At 39.8% G+C, this 24,078-nt stretch overlaps 1 protein-coding gene across 3 annotated transcripts in view; it reads left to right on the plus strand.

The window, feature by feature from the left end:
- Positions 1-388: 388 nt before the first annotated feature.
- THSD4 (thrombospondin type 1 domain containing 4) overlaps positions 389-24,078 on the plus strand; it is a 258,772-nt gene continuing 235,082 nt past the window's right edge. For 2 of the 3 annotated variants that reach the window (XM_051629018.1, XM_051629020.1), the window contains exons 1-4: positions 389-634; positions 1,001-1,063; positions 18,994-19,101; positions 23,026-23,095. In XM_051629018.1, coding sequence (XP_051484978.1) covers positions 19,073-19,101; positions 23,026-23,095 — 99 coding nt within the window. In that variant the 5' untranslated portion in view covers positions 389-634; positions 1,001-1,063; positions 18,994-19,072. The remainder of the gene's footprint in view (positions 635-1,000; positions 1,064-18,993; positions 19,102-23,025; positions 23,096-24,078) is intronic. The other variant, XM_051629019.1, reaches the window with a different exon arrangement.

Genomic DNA, 24,078 nt, shown 5'->3' on the forward strand with positions numbered 1-24,078 from the left:
GCTGGGTTCACGTGTAATTGAGCACAAAATGTTGCCAAGAAAACACCACCTGTTTTACTGTGCATTAAAGCACATGGGTTCACCCGGTTGGGTCAGTTCCAGCACAAGAACAACCGTTTTGGTGTTTTGTTGTCAAACCTTTCGGGCAAACGCCGGCCGGGAGCCCCGCACCGCTCCTAGTCCCGAGCGTTTCTGCTGGAAGCAGGTGGCCTCTCTGGTGTTTGCCTCTGCTGTCTGAGCGCCGGCAGCGAAGCGGGGGGACGCGGGGATCACCGCTCCGCGCCCCGCGCCCCGCGCGCGGCCGCCAGGGGGCAGCAGGCGCGGGCCGCCGTGCGCGCCGCGCGGGAGGCAGGCGCGAGCGAGGGGAGAGGCTGCTCCCTGCCGAACCTGCCCGCGGGTCCTGGCGGGGCTCCCCGCGGCCGCGTCTCCGGTAGCCCCGGGCGGAGGAAAGGCCGCCGCCTTCCTCCCATGCGTCGGAGGCCGTGCGGGCTGTCAGCTCTCCCCACCTGAGAGGGGAGCGACTCGTGGTGGGGCGAGCGGGACGGGACGCGTGCGCTGCGAGGGACGCGGAGCGGGGCGCTGAGGCACAAGGCCCGCGCGGCGGCAGCGCTGTGAGGAGGGAGCCCCGCGCCAGGTGGGCGGCGAGCGGCCCGGCGGGCTTGGAGCCCTCGGGGGGAGCGGGGCGAGGAGGAGCGGGCGGCGGTGCCGGGGCGGCGGTGCCGGGGCGGCTGGGGTGCGCGGGCAGTGCCCCGGGGCGGCTGGGGTGTGCGGGCAGTGCCCCGGGGCGGCTGCGGCTCGGGGGTGGCCGGAGCTGCGAGGCTGCCCTGCTCTAGCCTGGGTTTGCTTTCCAAGCCGTGGCCTGAGGAGCTTTCGCTCGCTCCTGGCTGTGAGGGAGCTTTCTGGTCTGCTCTGCGATCTGCCTGTGCCTCGTGTTTTTGCCTGGTTTTGGCTGTGTAAGTAGCCATTTCAAAGCTGCTTTCCTTACACGCTCCGTTTCCAGGGGCTGCATCCAGAGGGTGTGTAAGGAGCTGCTCCGTTGTGCCTCGGTGTCCCACCAGAAGCTGTAAGTGCACGTAGCCTGAGCTGGATCCAGCAGTTTGTAAGAGAGAGGAAAAGAAGCGAATTAACTTTCCTCACGAAGAATGCGTGTCGCAGTTGTTCTTGTTTTGGGCCAGATCTTTTGGTCTATCTAAGCACAGTGTGCAAAGCATGAACTGTGTTTGGCGTTTGGTATTTCTCTTCACGCTCTTCTGCTTCTGGCTTTGTTACGCTCTCTCCTGTGTTTAATTTGTAGCAACACTTGTGCTGTTTGTGTTCAGTTGTGGGGCTACAGGGGTATAGGCTGTAACAGAAGGGAATCTCAGAATACCTTTTCTTCTCCAGCTTTATCTTTGCATTTTATCAATTGTCAGTGTGTCCACACTGGTGTGTTTAAGAGTCCTTCACCCCCTTGCCATTAATTAATACAATTTTATGTTGTTTTGTGCTAAAAGCATGTACCGTTTAGAAAACATGGCAGCAGTGAGTTCCATAGGTTATTATCTAGTGTGGAAAAAGCAGTTCCTTTTGCTTCTTGTAAATCTACTGCCTGATACTGTTCAGTCTTTGTAAAATGAGTTATACTTGATTTCTGCACGCTGTCTTCGTTCCTTTTCAGGCCTGTATTCTGTCCTTACCTGTCTGTCTCAGCCATCCCTTATTTCAAGGTAAAGAATTATTAGCTTTTTAGGTGCTTCTTGTTCCTCCATATCTCTTACTAGTGTCATCACCTTTTTTACCTGTGGTATTATTTCATTCCTTTGTGTTTTTTTTGTGTCAAAGGATTCAGCAAAACAAAGAGATATATTCAAGATTTCGGTGCAACATTGGTTACATAGTGGCATGATGATGTCTGCTGACAGAGGGGACAGATTTAAGTAGGTGTGTCAGTGATATGAATAGCCAACAAAAGTAGTAGAAATATTTGTAATTCACTCTGTGGTCATCTGTTGGTGAATCATTGTGGTTTATTTTTCTAATTGGAAGCCATTGTCTAAGTAACTAGTTGTCAGTAGCTCAACAGAAGGATAAAATGCCATGGATGAAATATTCATCTAATGAGTTCTTAGTATTCTGTGAGTCTGCTCTGTGTATTTCTGCTGTCTTCTGTGGCAAGAGCAGGAGCTGAAAATAGCCCAAATTTGTCTGAGTTTAGTGTTGTTTGTAGAATTTCCAATGCACTCTTACCGACTTGATCAGGCTGCAGCTTGCCAACCTGGGCTTCTTTCTGGTGTAAAATTAGTAGTAATCTACTGGTTGATGTGATCTCCACCCATTCAGTATCATCAGGGGTTTAAAATGAAGCTTGATACTGCTGAAATTCACCAGACATCTGTGATTCTTGATGCTTTCTTTTCCATTACCACTGTCCCAGGGAATCTAAAGGGACAGTGGAGTGAAGTAGACTAGGAGGAGAGACTGCCTTTCAAGGAGAAAAGTGCTGTACAATGAAAATTTTTAGCTAAGTTTGAAATAAGAGGTCAGCTGGTTTGGGTTATCATATAGACTGTAGGTAGGAGACATGGATTATTTGTCCTAACTGTGCCCTGCACATAACTTGTCAGGTTTTATTTAGGAGCAGGACTAATCTCAGGTCTTGCTGGTGGTAACTCTAAACTATATCAGTGCCATTGAAATTGAAGGAACAGCCTCTGATCCCTGACTAACTCTTAGAACCACTTGGAGGTGTTATGTGGTGCAAGATTTCTGTCTTCTCACACTTCATGAAACAGGTTCACTCAGAGCTCCAGCAGATTTAATTGCAGAAAATTAATTAGCTGATAGGCAGTGATGAGTTTTATGATTTTGGTATAAACCAGTTGATTTTGCTGTAGACAAACTAGAACTACTGTGCAAACATGCATTTAAGGAAGCCAGAAAGCAAACTAAACAAAAATGAAAAAAACCCACAAACAAAACCAAAACAAAAATGAGCAGAGCCATCTTGAAGACCTAGATTGGTCTGAGTGTGTGATTCTATGCAGACAGTGATAGCAGAAAAGCTGATTTTCCACATGGTAGTCTTAATTCTCTGTAATGTGACATCAGATGTGTGATATTCTGACCATTCACAGTGCCAGTTGTAGTGAAAACGGAGGTGAGGAAGGGCTGGTCAGGCACTTAGTAGTGTTACTTTTGGATTTTTTTTACTTGAAAACTCAGGTTTATCATCAACAGTTAAGTGCAGCCAGCATAGAGGCTTTTATGGGCTTTGAGTTGTTCTGTTAGAGAAAGTAAAGGTTTGATGGTTAAGCACTTAAAAAATTGGGAAACTTGAAGGTCAGCCACCCATGAGCAGTTTTAACTGTGTCCCCTGTAGAGTTGTGTTATAATAACAGGCTTCAGTTTTTTTGCAAGTAGGAAAAAGGTAAGAGCAGAAAACTTATTATAAATAGATGGGATCTTGATGGTATTACTTCTACCACTGTAGACAGGCAAAGCATTTTGTAGCTTTTGGTTGTGAAAGGCTTCCAGTGGTCATAGTACTGACTGGAGAATGTATTCTCTGAAAATTTTTCCCTTAAGTAGGCACATACACAGTTTAGTTATTCTTTTGTTTTCAGAAAGCAGCTTAACCTGATATAAATGCTCTTTGAAGGATGAATCAGGTAATTGTAAAGCTGAATCAGTTATGAATATATGTGGTTTAACTATGTGATCAATGGGTATGATTGCATTGTTAATCTGTAGTAGGTTAAGAGTGGATTACAGTGTGTTTTGCATTTAAATAACTTGCATTCAGGATAATATATTACACTAGAAAATTCTGTTTACATGTATTAGATTTTTAGGGAGAATGCATGGCCTAGTAATGAATTTAGAAGATTAATTAGGGAGATGTTGAGCAGATATAAATAAAAAAACCCTGATTAATAGTGGTCTGATGGGTACTGAATTTGGGCTCATATCTTACTCTGTATAAAGGGAGCATAGCTGAAACCACGTGCTTCAGTGTTTTTTTGTTGTTTTATTCTTTGAATTAGTTGACAATAACAGATACAAATTCTTTAATTTAAAACAACTCTTATCTCTTCCTGGAATGTTCTGTCCCACCCATTTTTCTCTCGGGGACTTGTGAGTGTCATGTCACACATAGCATTTGTGCAAATTCTCCCTCTGGGGTGATGACATTCCCAGAGATGGGTCAGTGTTCATCATTTCAGTTGCAGTTAAACAATCATCACTTATCAACACCATCTACAGGCATCTGTTACATATTTTTAAAATGGTAGTACCAAGCATTTAGTGTGGGGCTTCTTGGCAGGACCTGTTCTAGCAGCAGAAATATTCCAGTGTTGATATGATCTCAATATGATCTTTGTGAGAGAAAGTAGCTTTATCTGCTGGTTAGGTGATACATGTGTGAGTTGCTGGAATGTGGGCTTCTGTTTTCAACACTACCACTGACCTGCTGTGTGCTGATGATTAAGTCTTATTAGCATCTTGCTCGCTTCCTTTATCTTTGAGCAAGGTATGATAATTACAGGATACTGGCCAACTGTTAAATTTCCTGAAGATAATTTGCATGCAAAGTGCTTGAAGCTTTAAAAACCAAACCAAAACACCCCACTGCAATAAAAATATCTTTTGTATGTAAACAAAAAAAATTATGTAGCATGTGCCTCACAGGTGTATTACTGTGTTTCTTCAAATTACATCTTAAGGACTTGCCTGTTGGCTGCTTCACATCAGTCTTGTGCTGCTGCTACTTGGCATCCTGCTTTAGTATTTATTTTGGTCCTGGTTTTGGAATTTCCCTTCACAGGAAGATTCCTTGCTCCTTATATGGAAAAAATTATTTTAAAAAATACTTCTTTTCCATTGGTTCTGTAGATTCTTTCCTCAGTAAGTGCAAGAGCTACTATCGCTTTTCTTTAAAGCTCTGATCTAAGAGCCAGTAAAGTCAAGGAAAAGGTTATCAGTAACTTCAGTGATTTTGGATTAAGGCATTTCCATGTGATGTGCTCTTGTCATTGGAAAGAATGGCCGTTGGTTTCAGCCATGAAATTTTAGTGGCATTTTAAACCATCATTTCGGTATGGTTTAAAATTATTTCGTTTTAAGCCTGTCTATTGATATGCTTGCATTCACACGTGAGCAACTGCTTCTGCATGTCTCCTGGTTTTACAAGCAGGCAGTGCTCTTTATTTCTCCAGTGGGACTAACGCTGTGTCTGAGCTGTGGTAAAATCTTATTCTCTGATTAGCAGTATAGCTGGTAGACTGACTTGACAGAACACATGAATTCAAGAGTTCTTAGGCATTGGCTCATATTCCTCTTTTGCATGAATCAGTTGGTGTTAAACACGAAAATTTTCAAGTGTTGTTATGACTGCAGTCTTGGAGTTTAGCCTTGCCTGAAGTGTGGAGCCTTCCTTTGCTTAAACATTTTTCCATATCATCACTTCAGCACAACTGTCTGTGAAACAGAAATCAAAATGGAAATCTGTTTTACCAGAAACAGGGAATGCCCTACAATGTAAGAATTGTGAATTTTTATGAACGCAGAATCAAATCCACAAGTTACTTCCTTACAAGTATGTATTTATAAAAGGAGCAGGAAGGGAGGCTTTCTCAGCACAGATGTATTTAATGTCTTCATCTCATTTGTGGAAGGAAATGGCTTAGTTTCAGAGATCTGGAAGTAAATTTTACTGATTAGTTGGTGACACATTTAGCAAAGTGACAGAAGCTGTGGTCCAATGTCAGTTCATTAGTGAGCAGAATCTTTCCAAATTTGTCTCTTGTCAGTGTAGAAGTAGGACTGACGTGACACCTTGGACCTTAACTTGCTCGAGAGGTGGGGCATGTGACTGCATGGCCTAGTGAGATAACAGAACAGGAGGAGAAGGCTGCCCAAAGTTAAACATTTGTTGTGAGTCTAAGGACGCTGTCTAATCCTGTGCAGTAGGGGTTTCTGGCTCACTGCCTTCTATCTGAGTTATGATACCCAAGTTGGAATGTCTTTGCTCTGCTCTTGTTTTGGGAAGAGGATGAATAAAGAAGCCCCTTTTAAAAGCCCTTCTTAAGGAAAACTGCTTCCTGGTGAAAAACATTTGTTGCGCCTGGCCTTGCTGGGTCAGCACTTGGATATGTGTGAGCATGGAATGCTACTCCCCCAGGAGGAAAACATCACTTAGATACTCGAATAACCTATGACTAAACACTGTAATCCTGAATCAGACGGGTTCCCCTGATACTCCATTTGGATTCGTTGGAGAGAAGTGCATGGAAGGACAAAACTATCTCTAAATGGCAAGTTCAGCAAAACTGTTGATGATAATCTGAGAGTAAATGTTGACTTGGAAAGTTTTCAGATGTCTTGGATTTTTTTTTTTCCATGGTAAAGGTGATTGCTGTAGTCAGGCTTGGTAACATCAGGCTGCTGTTAGTTGGTTGTATATTATACTTGCATTTTTTGTTTGGTTATTTTTATCTAAAGCATGTAGTTTCTACGAAAGTAAGAAGAAATTATTCTGTTTATCAGATTGGCAAAAAGAAGCAAGAGCCTGGCCAATCCCACCCTGCATAATTACAGCAAAATGACATCCCATGACACAAGCTGCCCAAAAGAGTGATAAATTATATGAAATGGATGCAATTACTTAATCTGGCAGCAGTGAAAACTCTGTCTCATTTTCCTTTAGTTCCATGCAGCTACATTCACTGGGGAAGTGAGTGTGGAACAGGGGGCAAACCTCCTCCCAGATCCTCAGAGTCTATATGTGGAATTTAAGCACTTAACTAGAACACCATAAGAATAAGGATTTAAAAGAATAGTGTGTTAACCATTAACTGTTAGTATTGTTCAGCTTTGACAGCCCAGGAAATACTGTTCATGTGGTGAAACACAGGGGTTAAGGCAGGATGTCTGGATTTTTTGTTTTGTTTTCTTTTTTTTTTTTTTGTAGTGATAAGCAGCCATTAAAAATGTAATTTTCTAAATTCCTTTACTTCTTCAGAAATCGCTAGTTCTTGTCAATACATATTGCAAATTAAAAAGACTATTTTTTTCTTTCACAGTTAAGGGATTTACACACATTGGAATTTAGAGTACTTTTGTTGCTTCTCATAGGAATGTTTACAATTTTGCAGGATCAGGTTCAGATTTATTACTTAGGTACTGACAATGCTGCTGTAATTAATCAGTTGTCATAAAGCTTTCCTTTCTCCCTGTATTTATTGTGAGTCAAATTCATCACACCAGGGCTGAATGCAGAGTGGTGGTCTGGGAGCATGTTTAAAATATTATTATTATTGTTATTGTTATTGTTATTATTATTACTATTTTAAGAAGGAAAAAACCTTGTGCAGCTTTGCATTATGAGGGCGTGAAAGGACTAAAATGTCTTTACTGCTTTCATACTGTTAGAATTGGACAGAAACTGACCCAACTTCTTTTGAACCATGCTGCTTGTAATTAAATTGTGATTGTTTCTATTGCTTTGAAATGGAAGCGGGAGACAAACTGTTTCCAAATGTATCTTGCTGGCAATTGAGGGTTCACAAAGGTAGGTTTGTTTGTTTCTGCTTTTTGTTTTGCTCTTGTGTTAGAAGGGCTTTTCAAAACTCTGGGCTTTTCAAAATTCCTGTTTACTCAGACCATACAGAAGCAGTGTCAAGCAGTGCCCAAAGAGTGATTATGTTTGACCTGCATTCCTTTCAGCAAGTCTTCACCTATTTCCAACATCGAGTACTCAAGTAGAAGATTGCAAGTCACTGTATAAACCCCTACTTTTCTGGCTTTAAGCAGTATGCACAACAGCAGTAGACTGATTTTAAAAAACCCAAAGCAAATGTACAAAACTTGGTCACGTTTTTTTAAAGATCACCGCTAATCTTGGGTGTTCTGCCTGTGGCATAGAGACTATTGAAAGCAGCAGCTGAAGTCCACAGTGTTGGAGGAGTTGCTCAGTTTTCTTTGCCAGCTGTTTGTAATTGACCATTCTTGTTGTCTTGCAAGCTCAGGAAGTCTCTCATTCACATTTTAATTCCCCATTTTTCAGTTTGTAGACACATGGATATCTTGCCTGAAGCATGAAGTGATGTCAGGTGAAGGTCAGTGCACTATAATAACCTGCTCTCAAACACAAATTAGTTCAGGCTCTATTGCCAAGAGATGACCTTTGATTTCTTTTTACCTGATGCAATAAGGGCCCTATTCAGAATTATTCACTCTCACTTTGCTTAGGCAAAGTCCCAGCCACTTGAATAGGTTTGCTTCAGCAATAATGGTTATGAAAGTTCCCTAAGCATGTATGATGATGGCAGAAGTTTCTGCATTGTAGATGTTTGATAAACTGAATTAGATTCAGCATTTATTGTGGTTAGAAAAGAGAGGTGAAAGGTGGGAGTGCCTTTTGTTATGACTTGGGTGGCCACCAACTCTGAAACTACTAGTGCTAAGTACTTTTTCTAAGCTATGTCTGATCAACAGAGATAGTGAGGAAAGATGCCTATGCTTGAAAATATTTGTTATATATAGGCAGAAAATAATACTTTAATCTGATGTCATTGTTAATTTTAGACAAAGCCAGAAGGCTGCATATGCTGTCAGTGACTTGTATTGTGATAGTCTCGCTTTCCTGCTAAAACCAAGTGTAGTAATTTTGCCCACACTGCTGTGTTGCAAGATGGGATGGCAGATAGGAATACAGTCACCTTTTCACTGTGCTATGACTAACTGTACTGCTAGCTTCCACTGTTTTGTTAGAAAGGGGTTTTCCTTTACCTTCCTTTCTTTGCAAGCTCATGCAGGAGTTGTAGAGAAGTATGGCATTTCTTACTGTTTTTTTGTCTTCAACCCTTCTGGCTTTTGTGGAGATGAGTGGATACTCATACACATCAGCTCCAGTGAATGACCTTGCAAGTAGCAAAGTCAATTTGGTTCTTTCAAAGTCAGATTGCACAGTCAAGTCTTAGACCTGCTGTCAGGCAATCCTGTCTTGAAAGCAGTAGCAGATGTACTTGTAGGCTGAGAAAAACTCAAGGCTAGAACCTGACCAGACCTGGAAAGGGTGGCAGTCTTCCTGACTCTTTAGTTTAGTTTTTGGTGGTGGTTTTTTTTTTTTTCATAGTGCTAATAGCAAGGGTGACAAGGGTTGTTGATGATTCTGTGAGCTTAGTATCTTGTCAGCCATAAACTTACTCTTCACAGGCCACATCTGCCAAACTATGTATTTCCTAATAGAGAGATTTTAATGTGCAGCAAATGAAGTGTTGCAGCTTTGCTGCTCAGTAATTGATAGCCTGAGATTCCGTGAATGTACGATTATCTCAGTGTTCTTGTGTCAAGGACTGGTCTCCTGTAGAAGTGTAACAGCTTATGCAGTTTACATTAAATGGACTGAAATACTAACTGTCATCTAGACCACCAGAGCACGAGGCATAGCAGCAAGACAAGATTTGTAGGATGTCTAAAATCTCTTTAAAAATAACAGGATAAGAATAAAAGCTTCCACTCCTCACCCTTAAAGGATCTTGCAGTTCAGTTTTGAAATGCAGGAGGCTGCCCAGGGAGGTGGTTGAATCACCATCCCTGGAGGGGTTTAAAAGATGTACAGATGGGATGCTTAGGGACATGGTTTAAGCACTGGTAGAGTTGCGTTAATCATTGGTAGAATTGGGTTATGTTTAGACTTTATGATCTTAAAGATCTTTTCCAACCAGAGTGATTCTGTGAAGGCTGAAGGCATTCACCGCATGGACTTATGATTGATACAAGTGTTAAGGTATTTCTGGAAGTCTGATCCAAACCTGAACCAAGTGAGGACTTCAGAAAAATTATATTCAGAGGCTACATGGTGAGCTGTGTTTCTGTCTGTGATCTAGCAGCTGTTATCTCTACTGCCTCTTAAAAATAAAGCACCCAAGTCTTGCTGTTAGGTGTATGAAATTTCCTTTGGAGCAGACCTGAGTAGTTGACTGTTATGCTTCATTTGGCAAATGCATGTTTAGGATTTATCTGAACGGCACAGTATCACAGTGCTATTTGTTTTAAACATATGTCACTTATTTTTTAGTGGTCCCTAAAACGTATTTCATGTGGGTTCCTGTGGAACTTCTACATCCTTGCATCTGGCCACTAGCCACTTAAGTCTATGTTGCTCTCAAATACTACACCTATTTATAAGGTATTTAGTGCCCAAAGTCTCCCAAATGTTAGAGTATGCTCTATTGATTGAACTTTGAGCTTCCAAGAAGATGGTACATATCTGAACCCCCACGTCCCAGTACAGTGGCTTAAAATCTCTGCTCAGTTCTTTCATGACAAAGAAGTTGCAGCTGTACTGCTACTTGAGCAATGCTAGTCTCTTTAAGTGGAGCTCATTTCAAGTGTGAATTGCACAAAGGAAAAAGAAATACCTTCTTTTTGACAAAATAAAGAGGTGGGGTTTGCTGACCGCAGGAGATGACCGAAGGGAAGAGGGCTTTCATCATGTCTAATGTTTACTGCGAAAGCCCTGGTCACTTTATTTGGACATTTAGTACAAAATGTATGTCAGTAGATAGTTGCTGTTGTTCTTCTCTCCTGCTACAGTAGTACTGAATGTATGTTGAAAAACTTGTGCTTGAAAGCTAGTGTAGAAAAGGATTTGATGAGTTATTTTGGGATGTGTGCCCATGTTAATCTTCATTAGAGTGTACAGGAAGCCAGTGGTCTCCAATGCAGTGCTGCATTGAGTCACAGTTGTCTGGCTGTTGGACTATCAAGACTTTCTTCCTTTGCTGCTGGAATGCATGAGAGAGATACAATCATTTGGCTGTGACCTGGCATACTCATTTATACATGTATTTTCTTTGTAAGTAGATGTGCTAATAAACTGATACTGAATTGCCTTCCTTTTACCTGTACTAACAAGTAGGTTTGGTGTTTTGTTCTGGTATTTTTTTAGTCATTCTTCTGAGAGAAAGGACTTCTGTGTCAAAATCCCATTCAAGTCTTGAGAGAATGCCAGCCTTTCTCTAGAGTGCTTAACCCAAACCAGAGAACTATATAACAGGCAGAGAAATCTCTGAAGTTCCCTGGGAATTATTTTTATCTCATTCATAGTACAGTACACAGAGAATTCACCTTCCTTTGTTAACTTGGTTGATCTATAGTGATCTCTTTGAAGGACTAAGGAGGCTTATGTTGGAGATTGACTAACAAGTTTGAAAAGTGGGTTGGTTTGACTTTTGGGGTGTCCCTGTACAGATTCTGCTTTATCACTTGTCTGCTCCATAACAATGTACGAGTATTACCAGAAAGCATTGCTATTTGGAGGTATTACTTATGCAGGGAGTTGTTTCCTCCACTGATACTCCAAAGAAAATATTTTGCTTCTGAATAAGCAAGCAGAGATTTCAAGTCGTCATCACGTACTCCCTGTTGTCTTCTAACACTGGTACCTCAAGCACCTCTGTGAGCAGAAGAGAAGCAGAAACTTTTAAAATGTTAACACCTTGAGATTGCACATGTTCAGGTAACACCTTGACAGAGACAGGTTGTTGTTGTTGTGTGTATTTTTTGTTTGTTTATTGTTTTTTGTTTGTTTGGGTTTTTTTGTTAGGACAGTGGTAGAGAATGAACATCACTCAGGTTTTCTATTTGTGTTGGAGCCATGCAGAGTTAGTTATGGTAGACTAATGATAAGCACATCTATTTACCAGTAAATGAAATATTTATATCCAAGGACACCTTGTCACCAGGAACACTTGATCTTCATCTGTGTATGCTGTTACGTTGCCTAAAACACAAAAAAATTTGTTCTCTGAATCACAGTTTCCTATCTTTTTGTTCTTTCTTTTCTATGTGGAGGTTATTGATGTCTGTGCATGTATTTACAATGTTTATTGAACAGCGTGAGACTTAATTCTCAAGCTAAGCAGTTTAACAAAAATGGAAAAGAGACTTCTGTTCTGCCAGACAGACATTCTTATTAAAAAGATAGCTGAAAAACAGTGTTTTCTCTTTACAAAAGGAAGGCATTTGCTAGCTGCACAATAATTATGTAATAGACATGATTTTTACTTGATGAGAGGGGTGTCTCCCAGCTGTGTTACTAAGAAACAGCTGATTATACTGCTGAAATATGTTGTGTGATACTTTCCTTCTACATGTGCCTTCAATTAGCTTTGCTGAAGTTTTTATTTTCTATGAACCTTTTTAAATAGGATATGTTATAACTCTTTGAGTGAGGCTGGTGGGTCCTTGGTTTTCATGTGAAAGACCATAGGTCCTCAAAACCGTCATCTACCTCTTGATGTAAACTGCTATTAAATGCTATTGTAAGCCGGTGTTTTGAAGAAACTCAGACTAAGATACATTCAAACTTGGGAGCTTTGCTTTGATTTCAGAGACACCTTATGTTCTGAAAGCAGATTTCATTAAGCAAGTCAAGAAAGAAGAGTAAGAAAAGGTAATTTTCACTTTAGAGGTGAAGAAATTATTATGGCTGGAAGAGGCTCTAAGAAACAGCTGATATTCCTAGTTGCTTTGAAATTGAGTTATATGCTCTGTATTATCAGTATTGTTAAGACTTTTACTAAATAAATAGTCTTGGACGCTGACATTCCGTACATACTGCTTCTCTCCATTAAATGTTTCTAGCTAGAGCATTCCAACTACCAGTCCCAGCAGACAGTTTCACTTGAGTCTCCACAACATGGAGGGGTCTTGAAGCAGTATATGAACTGAATCCATAACTCCAGCTACTTACACTTGGTAGAAAAGCATCTAGAACAATAACTTCTTGAGCCTAATAATGTTTTTGGCTGCTGTAGAAGACAATATAGATTCCAGAACTGAAAGATGCACTTTGAGCTGTGATTTCTTGACAAAACACTCTTCAGTTAGAAGCGTCAATTTACAGTGTCATAAGAAATCATTCTTCTAAAAATTGTTTCCACGGTTTATAAAAAAATTGCACAGGCTGTCAATTTGAAATCTTGACATGAACGTGATATGTTTTCAAGTGTTTACACATAGTTACATCCCAAAAATCTCTCTGTCAATTTTGAGAGATATATGATCTCATTTTTGTGATTCGTTTTACCTTTTAGATAATTGTCCTTTGCCTGGAAGCCACATATGAGAACTTGAAATGCAGTAAGCTTTTGTGAGAATTAGCTCATACATTGAAAAAGGTGAAAGACAGGACAAAATGGGACTAAACCCAGCAATTTCCATACAGCCTGAATCTTCAGAATGAGTTATCCTCATGGCTTATTTTTTCAAAGAAGTGAAAAAGAACAATTCAGTTTTTCTGGCACTCAATTTGATGTTGTGATATTATTGTTATTGTTAGTTGGATAAATCTGATCTCCATATACACTACCTTTTCAGGATTGGAGAGTTATAAATCATATCAGAATTACTAATCCATTTAGCATTGCTATTTCAGCTTGCTTCCTTTGCAATTGATCTCAATTAACCAACTCTGTCATAATTCATTCCGTAACAATACACCCTCACAACCTATAAATGAGCACTTTCTTGATTTTCCCCTTATCAAGATTAATGTAATGTGAGTTAATGTCACAACCCTTGTTAGATCTTTAATTAAATTATATGTACTTCAACAAAGAGTGAAGCAAAATTGTTTGAATTGTGGTACACTCTAGCATATCAATATTTTTACAAGTCAAAATTTGCATCTTGTGAATTACTATTTTGGGAGATTGTGTGTATGGTCACTGTTGGATTTCAACGACTTTGAGTTTGTCTCCTAGATTTTTAGATGACAATTAAATGTTATAGAATTGGATGCCAGCCAAACAGGCTACATGTTTTCCCGCTGAATTTCAAAGAAAGGAGCTGAAATTGTTCTTTTGGAAATGGAACTTTTGCTGAATTAAGAAACACCTCTAGAAATGGGAACAAAATTCCAACTACACCAGGATGGCCTTCAGCCTCACAGTTACAGTTTTATTTAGTGTCTTTGCAGCTTCTTTGTAGAAAGATAACTTTCTAGAAATGCAGGCACCTTCACCTAGATTAGTCGGCAAGGCAGTGGATGAAGTGGGGCCCTGAGGCACCAGGGAGTGCCTCTGTGCCTGGTGCAGAGACTGTTGAGTCACGACTGCCTATCACAGGGGCATGAGTCACCAAGCTGTTAGGCAAAAGCAGATGATTCCAGAGGCTATGTTTAGAAGACAACTGGTAGTTGCACCTGTGTCTCTCTGTGTTTGTTGTTGTTTGTGGAGTATACTTACTGCACTGTTGGTTCGTGTTTGTTTTTGGTGGGGTTTTTTTGTTGTTTTGTTTTTGCTGACGCTTTAGGCAAAGAAATTAAAACTTCTGGATCTTCATCAAGCTTAGGTTGGAGACAGTCACTGAGCTTTCTTGGACTGCAATAGTTCTGGACACACCCAGAAGGAGAACTTTCAAGTTTTTCAAAGCATTTAAAGTAAAACAAAGAGGCACCTTCAGGGTTAGGTGGAGTAACTTGCAGGTTTTGTTTTAATGAACATGTTTGCTCCATGTAAGCATCAGAACTTTTCATCCGATGTAATTCTGAATCCCTCTGTCATGCACCTTTCAGAGACAAGAGTATATTTTAATGTAGTTAATGAATATTTTAAGAAATAAAACTGGTAATAGGTATCAACAGCTGCAGTCCAAGCTGTTGGATATATGCACAAATTATGTAGCTAGATAAACCTGGTGCACTGTGAGGTGCTTTATGAATGTCTTGTGAATGTAGTTAATTTTGGCTGCAATCCAAAGGATTTGCATTGAACATTGTTTTATAGGTGTGAATGACTAAACTAATAGGTACACTACTTCATCAGTGTGCAAGGCAACAGATTCAAAGGAAATCTTAGATGGGTATAATATTTTGTATTCAAGTATTGGTAAATTTTTTTCCATAAATAATACAAAAAAAGATCTTTGCAGGTTGGTGAAAACATGACTTTGGAATTATGCTTAAGTGTGATAGCTACTTGAAGTTGCCATTGTCAGTAGCTGGCAAGATACATAGGCTAAGCAGGAAGATAAATATTGAAGGAAATTTAAGTTGGCTTGCTATATATTTAAGTCAACAAGATAAAAAAGGCTAAAAGCTCAAAGGAAGTCTGAACTTAGTTGATTTTAGTGTATGTTCCTACATGATCTATTTCACATCCTTGAGAGTTAAAATAGTGGGTCTTGAATTGTTTCGGTAGATACTGTACATATGCACGTTAAGAAATTTGTTACAGTTAGTACATAGATGCATATGGATATATGTGAGTTGACAGGACTAATAAGAAGTATAGGTTGACGCTAAAGTGACTTTGGAATTCATGAAAATGAAATACCATCCACTCACAATACACAAAGGATATAGTCACATGAAAAACTGCGTGTGAGGGGTCCCATGATATTTAAGAGGTTAGGATAACTAATTCATGGGCTTTCTGCAAATTTTCAAACCACTTTGTAGGAAGGCATTTCTTTAAGTTAATTAACCAAGGAGGAAATCTCACTGTTGACTTTGCACTAGACTTTCTTCCTTTTTTTCTTAACTTTCTGTACAGCCTTTGTGGTGTCTGTCATGGTAATTCTTTGTATTGCATCATTTAACTCTTTGAGAAATCCTATGGTGTCCATTTCAGCAAATTTCTCAGTTACTGCTGTTGAAATAATGTCTGACTACAAGTGGACTGCTAAGGTGAGATGATTAAGGAGACCCTGCAGGTAATGTTGAGAATGTCAGTGTAAATTTCAGTAAATACCAAGATAAAGGATGGCTATGATTAGCTTGTAACTTGATAGTTTAACTGATGAGACTGGCAGCAGCAGTTAGAAAGTGTTAGGATCAGTCGCCTGCAGTGTGAAAGGGGAGGATACTTTGATCACAGTATTTTTATCCAGTCTCATTTTTCTGTTTTATGAAACACCTCCCTGTTTGATTTACATGCCATGGTTGTTCAGGAGATGAGGCTTTAAATCTGTTCCATCCTGTGTGGTGGGTTTGGTTGGTTGGTTTGATTGGTTGTTTTTTTGGGGGAGCGTGGAGTTGTGTTTTGGTTTTTCCCGTATCCACTGTCACAGATTTTGTTTTCTGGGGGAGGCTGCTGAAATGTCAAATATTTTAATGCAGTAGAGAAGGTCTTGCTAATGCTGCTGAAGTACAGGAGTGTAGGTTGTTCCAGTTGAGATAAAATCTATTCTGCTGTCAATAGGGTTACTAGAAAGTCTTTTGCTAGACAGGTCTATAGTGCTTTTAAGCCCCTTGTGGAAGGGTAATTTGACTTACATTTGCAAGACTAATTGCAGTGACTAGCACATAGTACACTCATCAGGCTTTTGTAAGGTTTCTTGACAAAATTAATGTTATTTAATCCTAGTGATAACTGTATAGCCATTTCAGGTATTCATTTTACCCTGAATCTTCTGGAGGGAAAAATATTTTTACGGTTGCGCATTGTCATATCAAAAACACCACTGCCAAAATGACATTTCTTTCAATGGGCTGTAAGCACCTAAGCACTTAAGAGCTTCTTTTCAAAATTATTTAAGTCACTTAGATACTTAGCAGTTTTTACACTGTGTGCTGCAAATGATATTTCAAATGAAATGCATCTGTGAGTTGCAGTGAAAAGTGTTTTGAAAAAGGCATTGAAATACTGTTGAAAGTTGAGTTTGTAATGCAACCTGCCATTGACAATAAAGATACAGATGAACTGAAAAATTGAAAACATATGCATGGCCTTCAAGCACTCTTTTAGAGAACAGTCTTCAGAAACACCAGAGGTCCCTCCCCGGCTTCTTTGCAAAACTAGATCTATAATAGTATCTTTTCTGCTTGGCAAATGAGGTGCCATTTACAAAGTGGATTAGGGGAGTGCACATTTCTTTTTCTGTGTTTGTACCCTGTAACAATGTTCTGCTGAGATCGTGTCCCTCTGTAGAAAAGAATATTGTGGAGTGAAAAAAAACAACCCACAAAAGAGAGTACAACTGGAAAAAACAGATTGATAAGAACTTGAAACCATGTTGGTTACAGCCCATGTTACATGCATGTCCTCCATTTTCAAGAAATGATAGAAAAGACTATTGCCTCAGTATGTCTGTTGGTACATAGTATCCTAGGGGACTTGTCTGAATGCTTTGTGTCTTGTATATGTGGCCTTGCCTAATGTTTAAAAGAACGTAGCTTTTTCTGAAACTATGTGCTAAAAGCTCAAATGTTATCAAGTGTTGCAGAATAAATTTGAGAAAGCCTCTCAGATCTACTGACAACCATGGAACTGCAGGAAGAAAGGATGAAGTTTTGCCGAGCACTAATGCTTTCTTCCTCATGACTAATTCAAACCTGTTCCATACAGAATTCTGTAATGATACTTCTCCAAGTAGTCATTTTTTAATGGTTTCTATTAACAAAACTGAACCATGGAACAATTGAAAAAAAAGAGTAATTTTCTTTCTTTCTAATTGTTGTTCTTTGATTTTTATTTGAGGGTGGGGAATATTTAGCTTGTCTAGTTACCTGCAAGCAGACTGCACTTTCTAGCAGCAGGATCTGTGCTTTATCTAACTGCGTATTTTTAAAGTTTTTGTGAGTCTTGTCCCTTTCTAGGCAGATTTTAATTATCTGGCTGCCTGACAGAATTTGAGAGCTCTTTATCTATGAACAGCAATGTTCTCTTGTTTCTGTTCACTGCATTTGAATGTGTAACTACTTGTAAATGGCAAGATACAGGGATTGACCAAGCTCTGCAATGTGTAGATTTAGGTTCAGTCCTAGTAAGTGTTTTATTTTCTCTTATCCTCCCTCCTTACCTGCACCTCCTGCCCCCCTTGATTTATATTATATTTCTCTAGTGCAAGGGAGGTGATTCTCACCCTCTGCTCTCATGAGACCTGACCTAGAGTACTGTCTCAAGTTCTGGAGCCCTCAACACAGGAAGGGCATGAAGCACTTGGAGTGAGTCCAGAGGACGGCCATGAAGATGATCAGAGGGGCTGGAGCATCTCTGCTATGAAGACAGGCTGAGAGAGTTGGGGTTGTTGAGCCTGGAGAAGATAAGGCTCTGGGAAGACCTTAAGCACTTTCCAGTACCTGAAGAGGCTCCAGGGAAAGCTGGAGAGGGGCTTTTTACAAGGGCAGGGAGTGAGAGAACAAGGGGTGATGGCTTTAAACTGAAAGAGGGGAGATTTGAGTTAGACATTAGGAGGAATTTTTTCAGTGTGAGGGTGGTGAGACACTGACATAGGTTGTCCAGAGAAGTTGTGGAAGCCCCATCCTTGGAAGAGCAGGTTGGATGGGGCTTGGAGCAACCTGGTCTGGTGGGAGTTGTCCCTCCCCATGGCAGGGGGTTTGGAACTAGGTGATATTTAAGGTCCCTTTCAACCCAAACCATTCTGTGATTCTCTGATCTCTTTCCTGTCTCAAAATTCTGGTGCATTATTTTAAGTGTCCAATGTATGATCACAACTTTAGCAAAATAAGAAGCCTCCAGGTGTCTGAATGTTTGAGAGACAATATAGGGAGAGAACAACCCTGTGTGTGTCTTTTTTTTTTTTTTTTTCCTCCTGTAAACTGTGTGAGCAATCATCCTTGCATTGCTCACAAAATTGAGAGTGTAGTAGTAATATTACTATACAGTAGAAACTGGTAGCCTTGTTTCAGTTCTGTGAATTCTATTAACTTAGGACTGTAAGTAAAGCTATTTGCTTTAAGTGACATACCAAAATGTGAGATAAAAAGGCAAGTAAGTTTAGCATCAGTTTTGCGTCTTTGGGAATCAAATCAAGGCTTTACATCCCATAGCCTTTTCAGCAAAACACTGACACTCATGAAGTGTGGTTGCAAAAAATGAGGTGTGTCCAGTCTAGTCATGTAACATACACTGGATTTCCAGTTTTATTTGCTCTGAAGTCCCAAGAATTCAGGTAGAGATGACTAATGTATGTCTGTATATAGTTTCATAGAAATCCTGTAAAATACCAAATAAGCAGTATTGTTCTCTTTTCTTTCTGTAGGATTTGAGTGTGATTGGCATTGTGCTGTACCACAGTGAAGCAGTATTTGTCACTTCAAGACACCTTGCATTAAAGGATCATGGTAGACAGTTTAATAGTTTCTTTGAGGTAAGTGATACAATAAAACATTTTAAAACTTATTTAATATGCTCTTAAGACACTGCAATAAACACACTGGCTGTCTCTTGCTTTGGTGTTAAAAGTGTGTGTATCATAGGAGAATAAATAAAAAACTTATCCGAAGAGCAAATAATGAAGTACATGCATACCAGACATAGCATTCTTTGGTGTTAGTAGAAAAAGAGAGTTCTCAAGTGTTTGTTTATGCTTAGAGCATCTGTTAGTGTGTGCCCGTGTGATGGCATGTATTATTGGAAAGTTCCTTTTTTTTGATGAGGCTGTACAACTATAGGCACTGGGCTTAAATTACTGATTTCCATGTTTACTACCTATGCTGCAATTCATTCAGGGATTTATATTACACATTCCTGAAACAGTTTGTCAGTAGGCAAACACAGGAAAGACCTTTCAAACATTTTTCCTGACAAAGGGAACATTCAACTGTTTCTAAGCTGGTCTGTCCAGTTCTGTAGTTGGGCAAGCAGATCCAGAGACACCAGGCAGCTGTGGTACTACATGGACAAAATTTGACCTCCAGCAAGCAGTAACAGCTGCATGCCCTTTAATTTGTATGGAGATACTGTCAGTTGCTCCTTCCTTTTTGTGAATTTCACACCTCAATCTTTGCATTCTGGCACCCTCCTACTATGCAAGGGTGGATTCCATGTAAAAATGAGTCTGTCACTTATTATTGGCACTGTGTTATCTTTCCTGTTGAGATTTCTCCCTGCGTAGCTCCTCCCAAGCTGTCCCAGACTTAGACTTTCTGCAGACTTTCATTTGGGAGGAAGCTGGGAGTATGAGACAAGAGACATACTGTACTAGTCAGTACTAATCACTTGGCTAAAATACTTCCATTCCTATCTGGACAATCCACAGTTGGCTACTGTAGCCCTTTATAAAATACAACTACTAAGGGACAGCAATCATGCAAGAAGCATCTTCTGGTAGCCTCCAGCTTCATTCATGGAGAGGTAATACTGCAATGGCACCTCCAAGGGGTGTTTCTAAATAAGGTGTTCAATAGCAAACTTTTTCTTGCTACTCCTACAGTAGAGCTAATGGCAATTTGCTTTGCTCCATGCCCTCCAGTTAAACAGAAATTGGTATTGCCAGTAAGAGAAAGTGAGCATGTTTAGCCTTTGCAACTTGGACAGACTTCCAGTTTAAAGCCTGACTTTAATTTAAACTAGGTACTTGGCTCCAAATAGTGCCATAACTGAGAGCCTGGGCTGTACCAGCAAGGCTCTTACACAGAGGCCAGAGTTAAAAAGAGCCATCAATCAGCACAATTGATACCTGACTTGTTTATGCGTACTCAGTAAGCTTTGCACAATTTTGAGGAGCACTTGTTCTTTTGGCTTTTCCGTACCATGAGAATACCTGAAACAAACCCACTGAAATTGGAGAAGCCTATTTTCATAGCTTGGGAGACCTAATGTCAGTCAAGCATGACAAATAAAAAAGCCTATTCCAGAGAAGTTAGTCAAAGCAAGCTACTGAGGGATTTAACATTAAAAAAAATTAATTTCTGAACCCTGATTTGAAGCTAGAGGTTTACCTCAAGATAGCTTAAATATTCCTGGTGGATTTCCTGTATGTTAGAAATAGTATATTGATACCATTGTTTCTGAGAGGTCTAACTGCAGATACAGAAACAAACTGAAAACCTGGCTTCATTGTCCCTGAGCATGTACATACAGATGGTGATTACATATAACCTCACTAAAGAATGGTCAGGAAAAGCTTGGCACCAAGTAATCACATATATAGGAAAAGTTTGCATTTCAGAAGTGAAAACTTTAATCTGGTAAGTAATTTGCTTTGAAGATTACAGTTCTTTCTCGGTTCAGAACTCACAACCTTGTGTGTGATTTCAGAAGAATTTACTCATGGAAATCTGTAGTCCTTCAGATTGATGAGAAAAATCCTATCCTCAAAAATCTGTTGAGGATGAAAGGATTCATTTCCTTATGCAAAGTCTGAACTTTCTTTCACATGGTCTGAGGGATTATAGGGAGCAGAAGCCATAAGGGAGCAGGGAATAGGCAAGAAGATTCTGAAAAGGAAGTTAAATTTAATTTGCAGATGATGTAGGCTGGGTCTGTCAGAGACTGAACTCTGCCTGCTTAGAAACTTGTCATGTATTGAGATAGGTAGAACATCACTTGAGCACTTGAGAAAGGAATATGAATGTCTGCTAAAGGCAGACTTGGTGCTGTCATTTTGCAGTTGGGAGGTCTGAGATCTATTTCTGTTTATACCTTTGATTTCAGGTGTGATTGGCAAATCAGTTTTTTCATCCAGCCCTTTGGCTTCCATCCACCACTGTGTTATTTGGCCCTGTTGAACTGCACATTTTGCCTCTTACTGTCGTTTCTCTATAGTGACTTACACTGCCTCTGATTTCAGTTGCCTATTTGTGTTTTGTGAATTTTGTGAAATTCTGAAATTTTATGCTTTCTTCTAACAGACTTCTTAAAACAGTGTTTTAATTGTAGTGGGGTTTTTTTGGTGTTGTTTTTGTTTTTTTTTCCCCTAAATGTGGGAGTAAGGAAGTAATGACTTTTTCTTGCCTTTGTACGGTTGATTGCTTAGAGAGAGAGAGAGGCATAAACTATGGTGAAGAGGTGTTGACAGGCCATGTGCAATCAGTACTTACCTAATGATTCCTTTTGCAGTATGTTAGCAAGAACACACACAGAAAACTCAGAAAAAACATTCTCCCCAGTAGAAGAATATTTGTATTAGTGGTAATAAAATGCTTGGTATAAAAAACCCCACCTCCTTCAGCTTAGGTCTCGCTCTGAAAATACCTGAAACAATGAGAAATATTTAAAGAGTTACTGTGTAGGAAGCCAAGGAAGGACCTGTGAGTAAGAAGCACAGCTGGATTTTGTCTGGTCCATTAGTTTGCAGATGGGTTTTGTGTCCAAATCCATCAGTTTTACTTCTGCATTGAAATTCAGCAAATCATTAGCAGCTTTCCTTTTTATAGAGGGTCTGAATCATACTCCGTAGACTGAAAAGTCTGGTAGAAATAGACTGAAACTAGAAAAGACTGAAACTGGTAGAAAAGACTGAAAACTCCTGGTAGAAATAAAGATAATACAATCCTACTTCTCATACCTTTCTGTGTGTTCTGATGAAGGGTCTTGCTAGGAGGGGGCAAAGCAGTCCCCTGTGCAAATTATAGCAAACAAAAGACTGAGCTAATGGAGCCTAAGTTGTAGTGGGCTCCTAGGAGTCATTATGTTGGTGAGGCTTGACAGAACAAAGTTTGTTTGGGCTTGGTTCCCATTCTGACTCCTTTCCAATTGAAGATGTGGGGACTGGGGTGATGCTTGGCTGCTTATCCTAAGTCTCTGGTGAACTGTGCCCACTGCTTTCCATCTTCTGTGCCCATTAGATTATTCAGTTACCACAATTGTTGGGCAGCTGAGGAAGAACCTATTTTCTGAAAAGTCATGGTGATTCTTTGCATGTTTCCTGTGTACTAGAGGTGGGGCATTCATCTGAAATAGGGCAGCCAGAGCTAGTAGCAGACTTAGCCCTCAGATGGCTGAATTCTTACTTAGCACATTAGAAAACTTGTGAATTGTATGTCAGTTTGACACCAAATGCTGAAATATTAAAACATGCACTGCTGAAAATATTTTAATTTAAAGTTATGAGAAATACTATCAATACTGTACTTTTGCTTTGTAGATAAATGTGTATGTATGTTGTCCTGTCTGCTGTCAAGTGAATGTCCTAAGAAACTTTCATACAATTTAGTGAATCTGTCTTGGTTAGTAGTGCCATTGAAGTGTCTGAATAAGTTCTTGCAGTACAAAGCTCTGTAATAGGTTGTAGATTTGTCATTTATATTAGTGGTTGTTATATCTACTGTTTCACTATTTGCTTTTTCAGACTTCTCAGTTCCCTAGCAGTGCTGGGATTTCAGTTTGTCATCCCACAGCCTTCAATTGAACACAGAAAGGTAAGCATTAGAGGTATTCAGATTTTGTATACTGAAAGGTAAATGTAGAAAACATTAGCATAAGATGCGTAGAGCAATACAGTCTAAATAAAGTTCAGTGAATAATGAGGCTTTTGTTTTATGTGTTGTTTCTTTTAAAATATAAATATATGCTTGGTTAAAAGAGGCTCGTCGTGGTCAATTAGCTGAGTGTTATAAATAGAAAGAAAGAAATTGTATGGAGTGTTGTAGGTCACAAATTTGTCCGTGTCAGCTTATTCAAGCTTTGGAGCATTTTAATAATGAAAGACAAAGGGGAGAAAGAATTCATGTCAGTGAGAACAGCTCTCAAACATGGAATGATTAGCAGAAGCATGCAGTAGCTTGTTGGTAGTTTTTTCTCTTACAGCAGTGGAGATGTCTGAAACAGAAGTTGGACCCAAATCACACTCTGTGGCTAGACTGAAATTGCTAGAGCTTGGGGCTGAAAACTGCTGTACTTTCCTTTTGTGCTCTTGTGAATGGTTCACATGTCATAGAAATTGGTGTGTCTAAGGAGGTTTGCAGCGTGAACACCTTCCACCTGCTCAGCATTAGTGAAGTTTAATCTGGAAAACAGGTTTTTGCAGTGGGTAGTAGTGGGCAGTTTGGAGAGAGATAGAGGGCAGCAGTGATTATATGCAAGAGGTTTTAAAATCCTACTTCTGAGATAAGTTTGAATGACTACATATTTGTTTAGTCTAAATATTAGAAGACTGGTGGAGAAGCAGATATAACCTCCAAATACTTCTGATTGCTAAAGAGAAGGCTATTCTTTCTCTCTGTGGTGCAGCAGAGGAGAAGAAATGGATTTAAACTGGGGCAATGGAAACTTGGTTAGAAAGAACTTCTCATGGTAAAGATGTAAAGAAGAGATCATAGTGACTGGATAACATTGAGAGTTTCTGTGATGAAGGTCTGTGTGAATGTGCTGGACAAATGTTTGTCAGAATGGATGTGTTGCT

This window comes from Apus apus, chromosome 10, assembly GCF_020740795.1.
Source record: "Apus apus isolate bApuApu2 chromosome 10, bApuApu2.pri.cur, whole genome shotgun sequence".
Lineage (NCBI taxonomy): Eukaryota > Metazoa > Chordata > Aves > Apodiformes > Apodidae > Apus > Apus apus.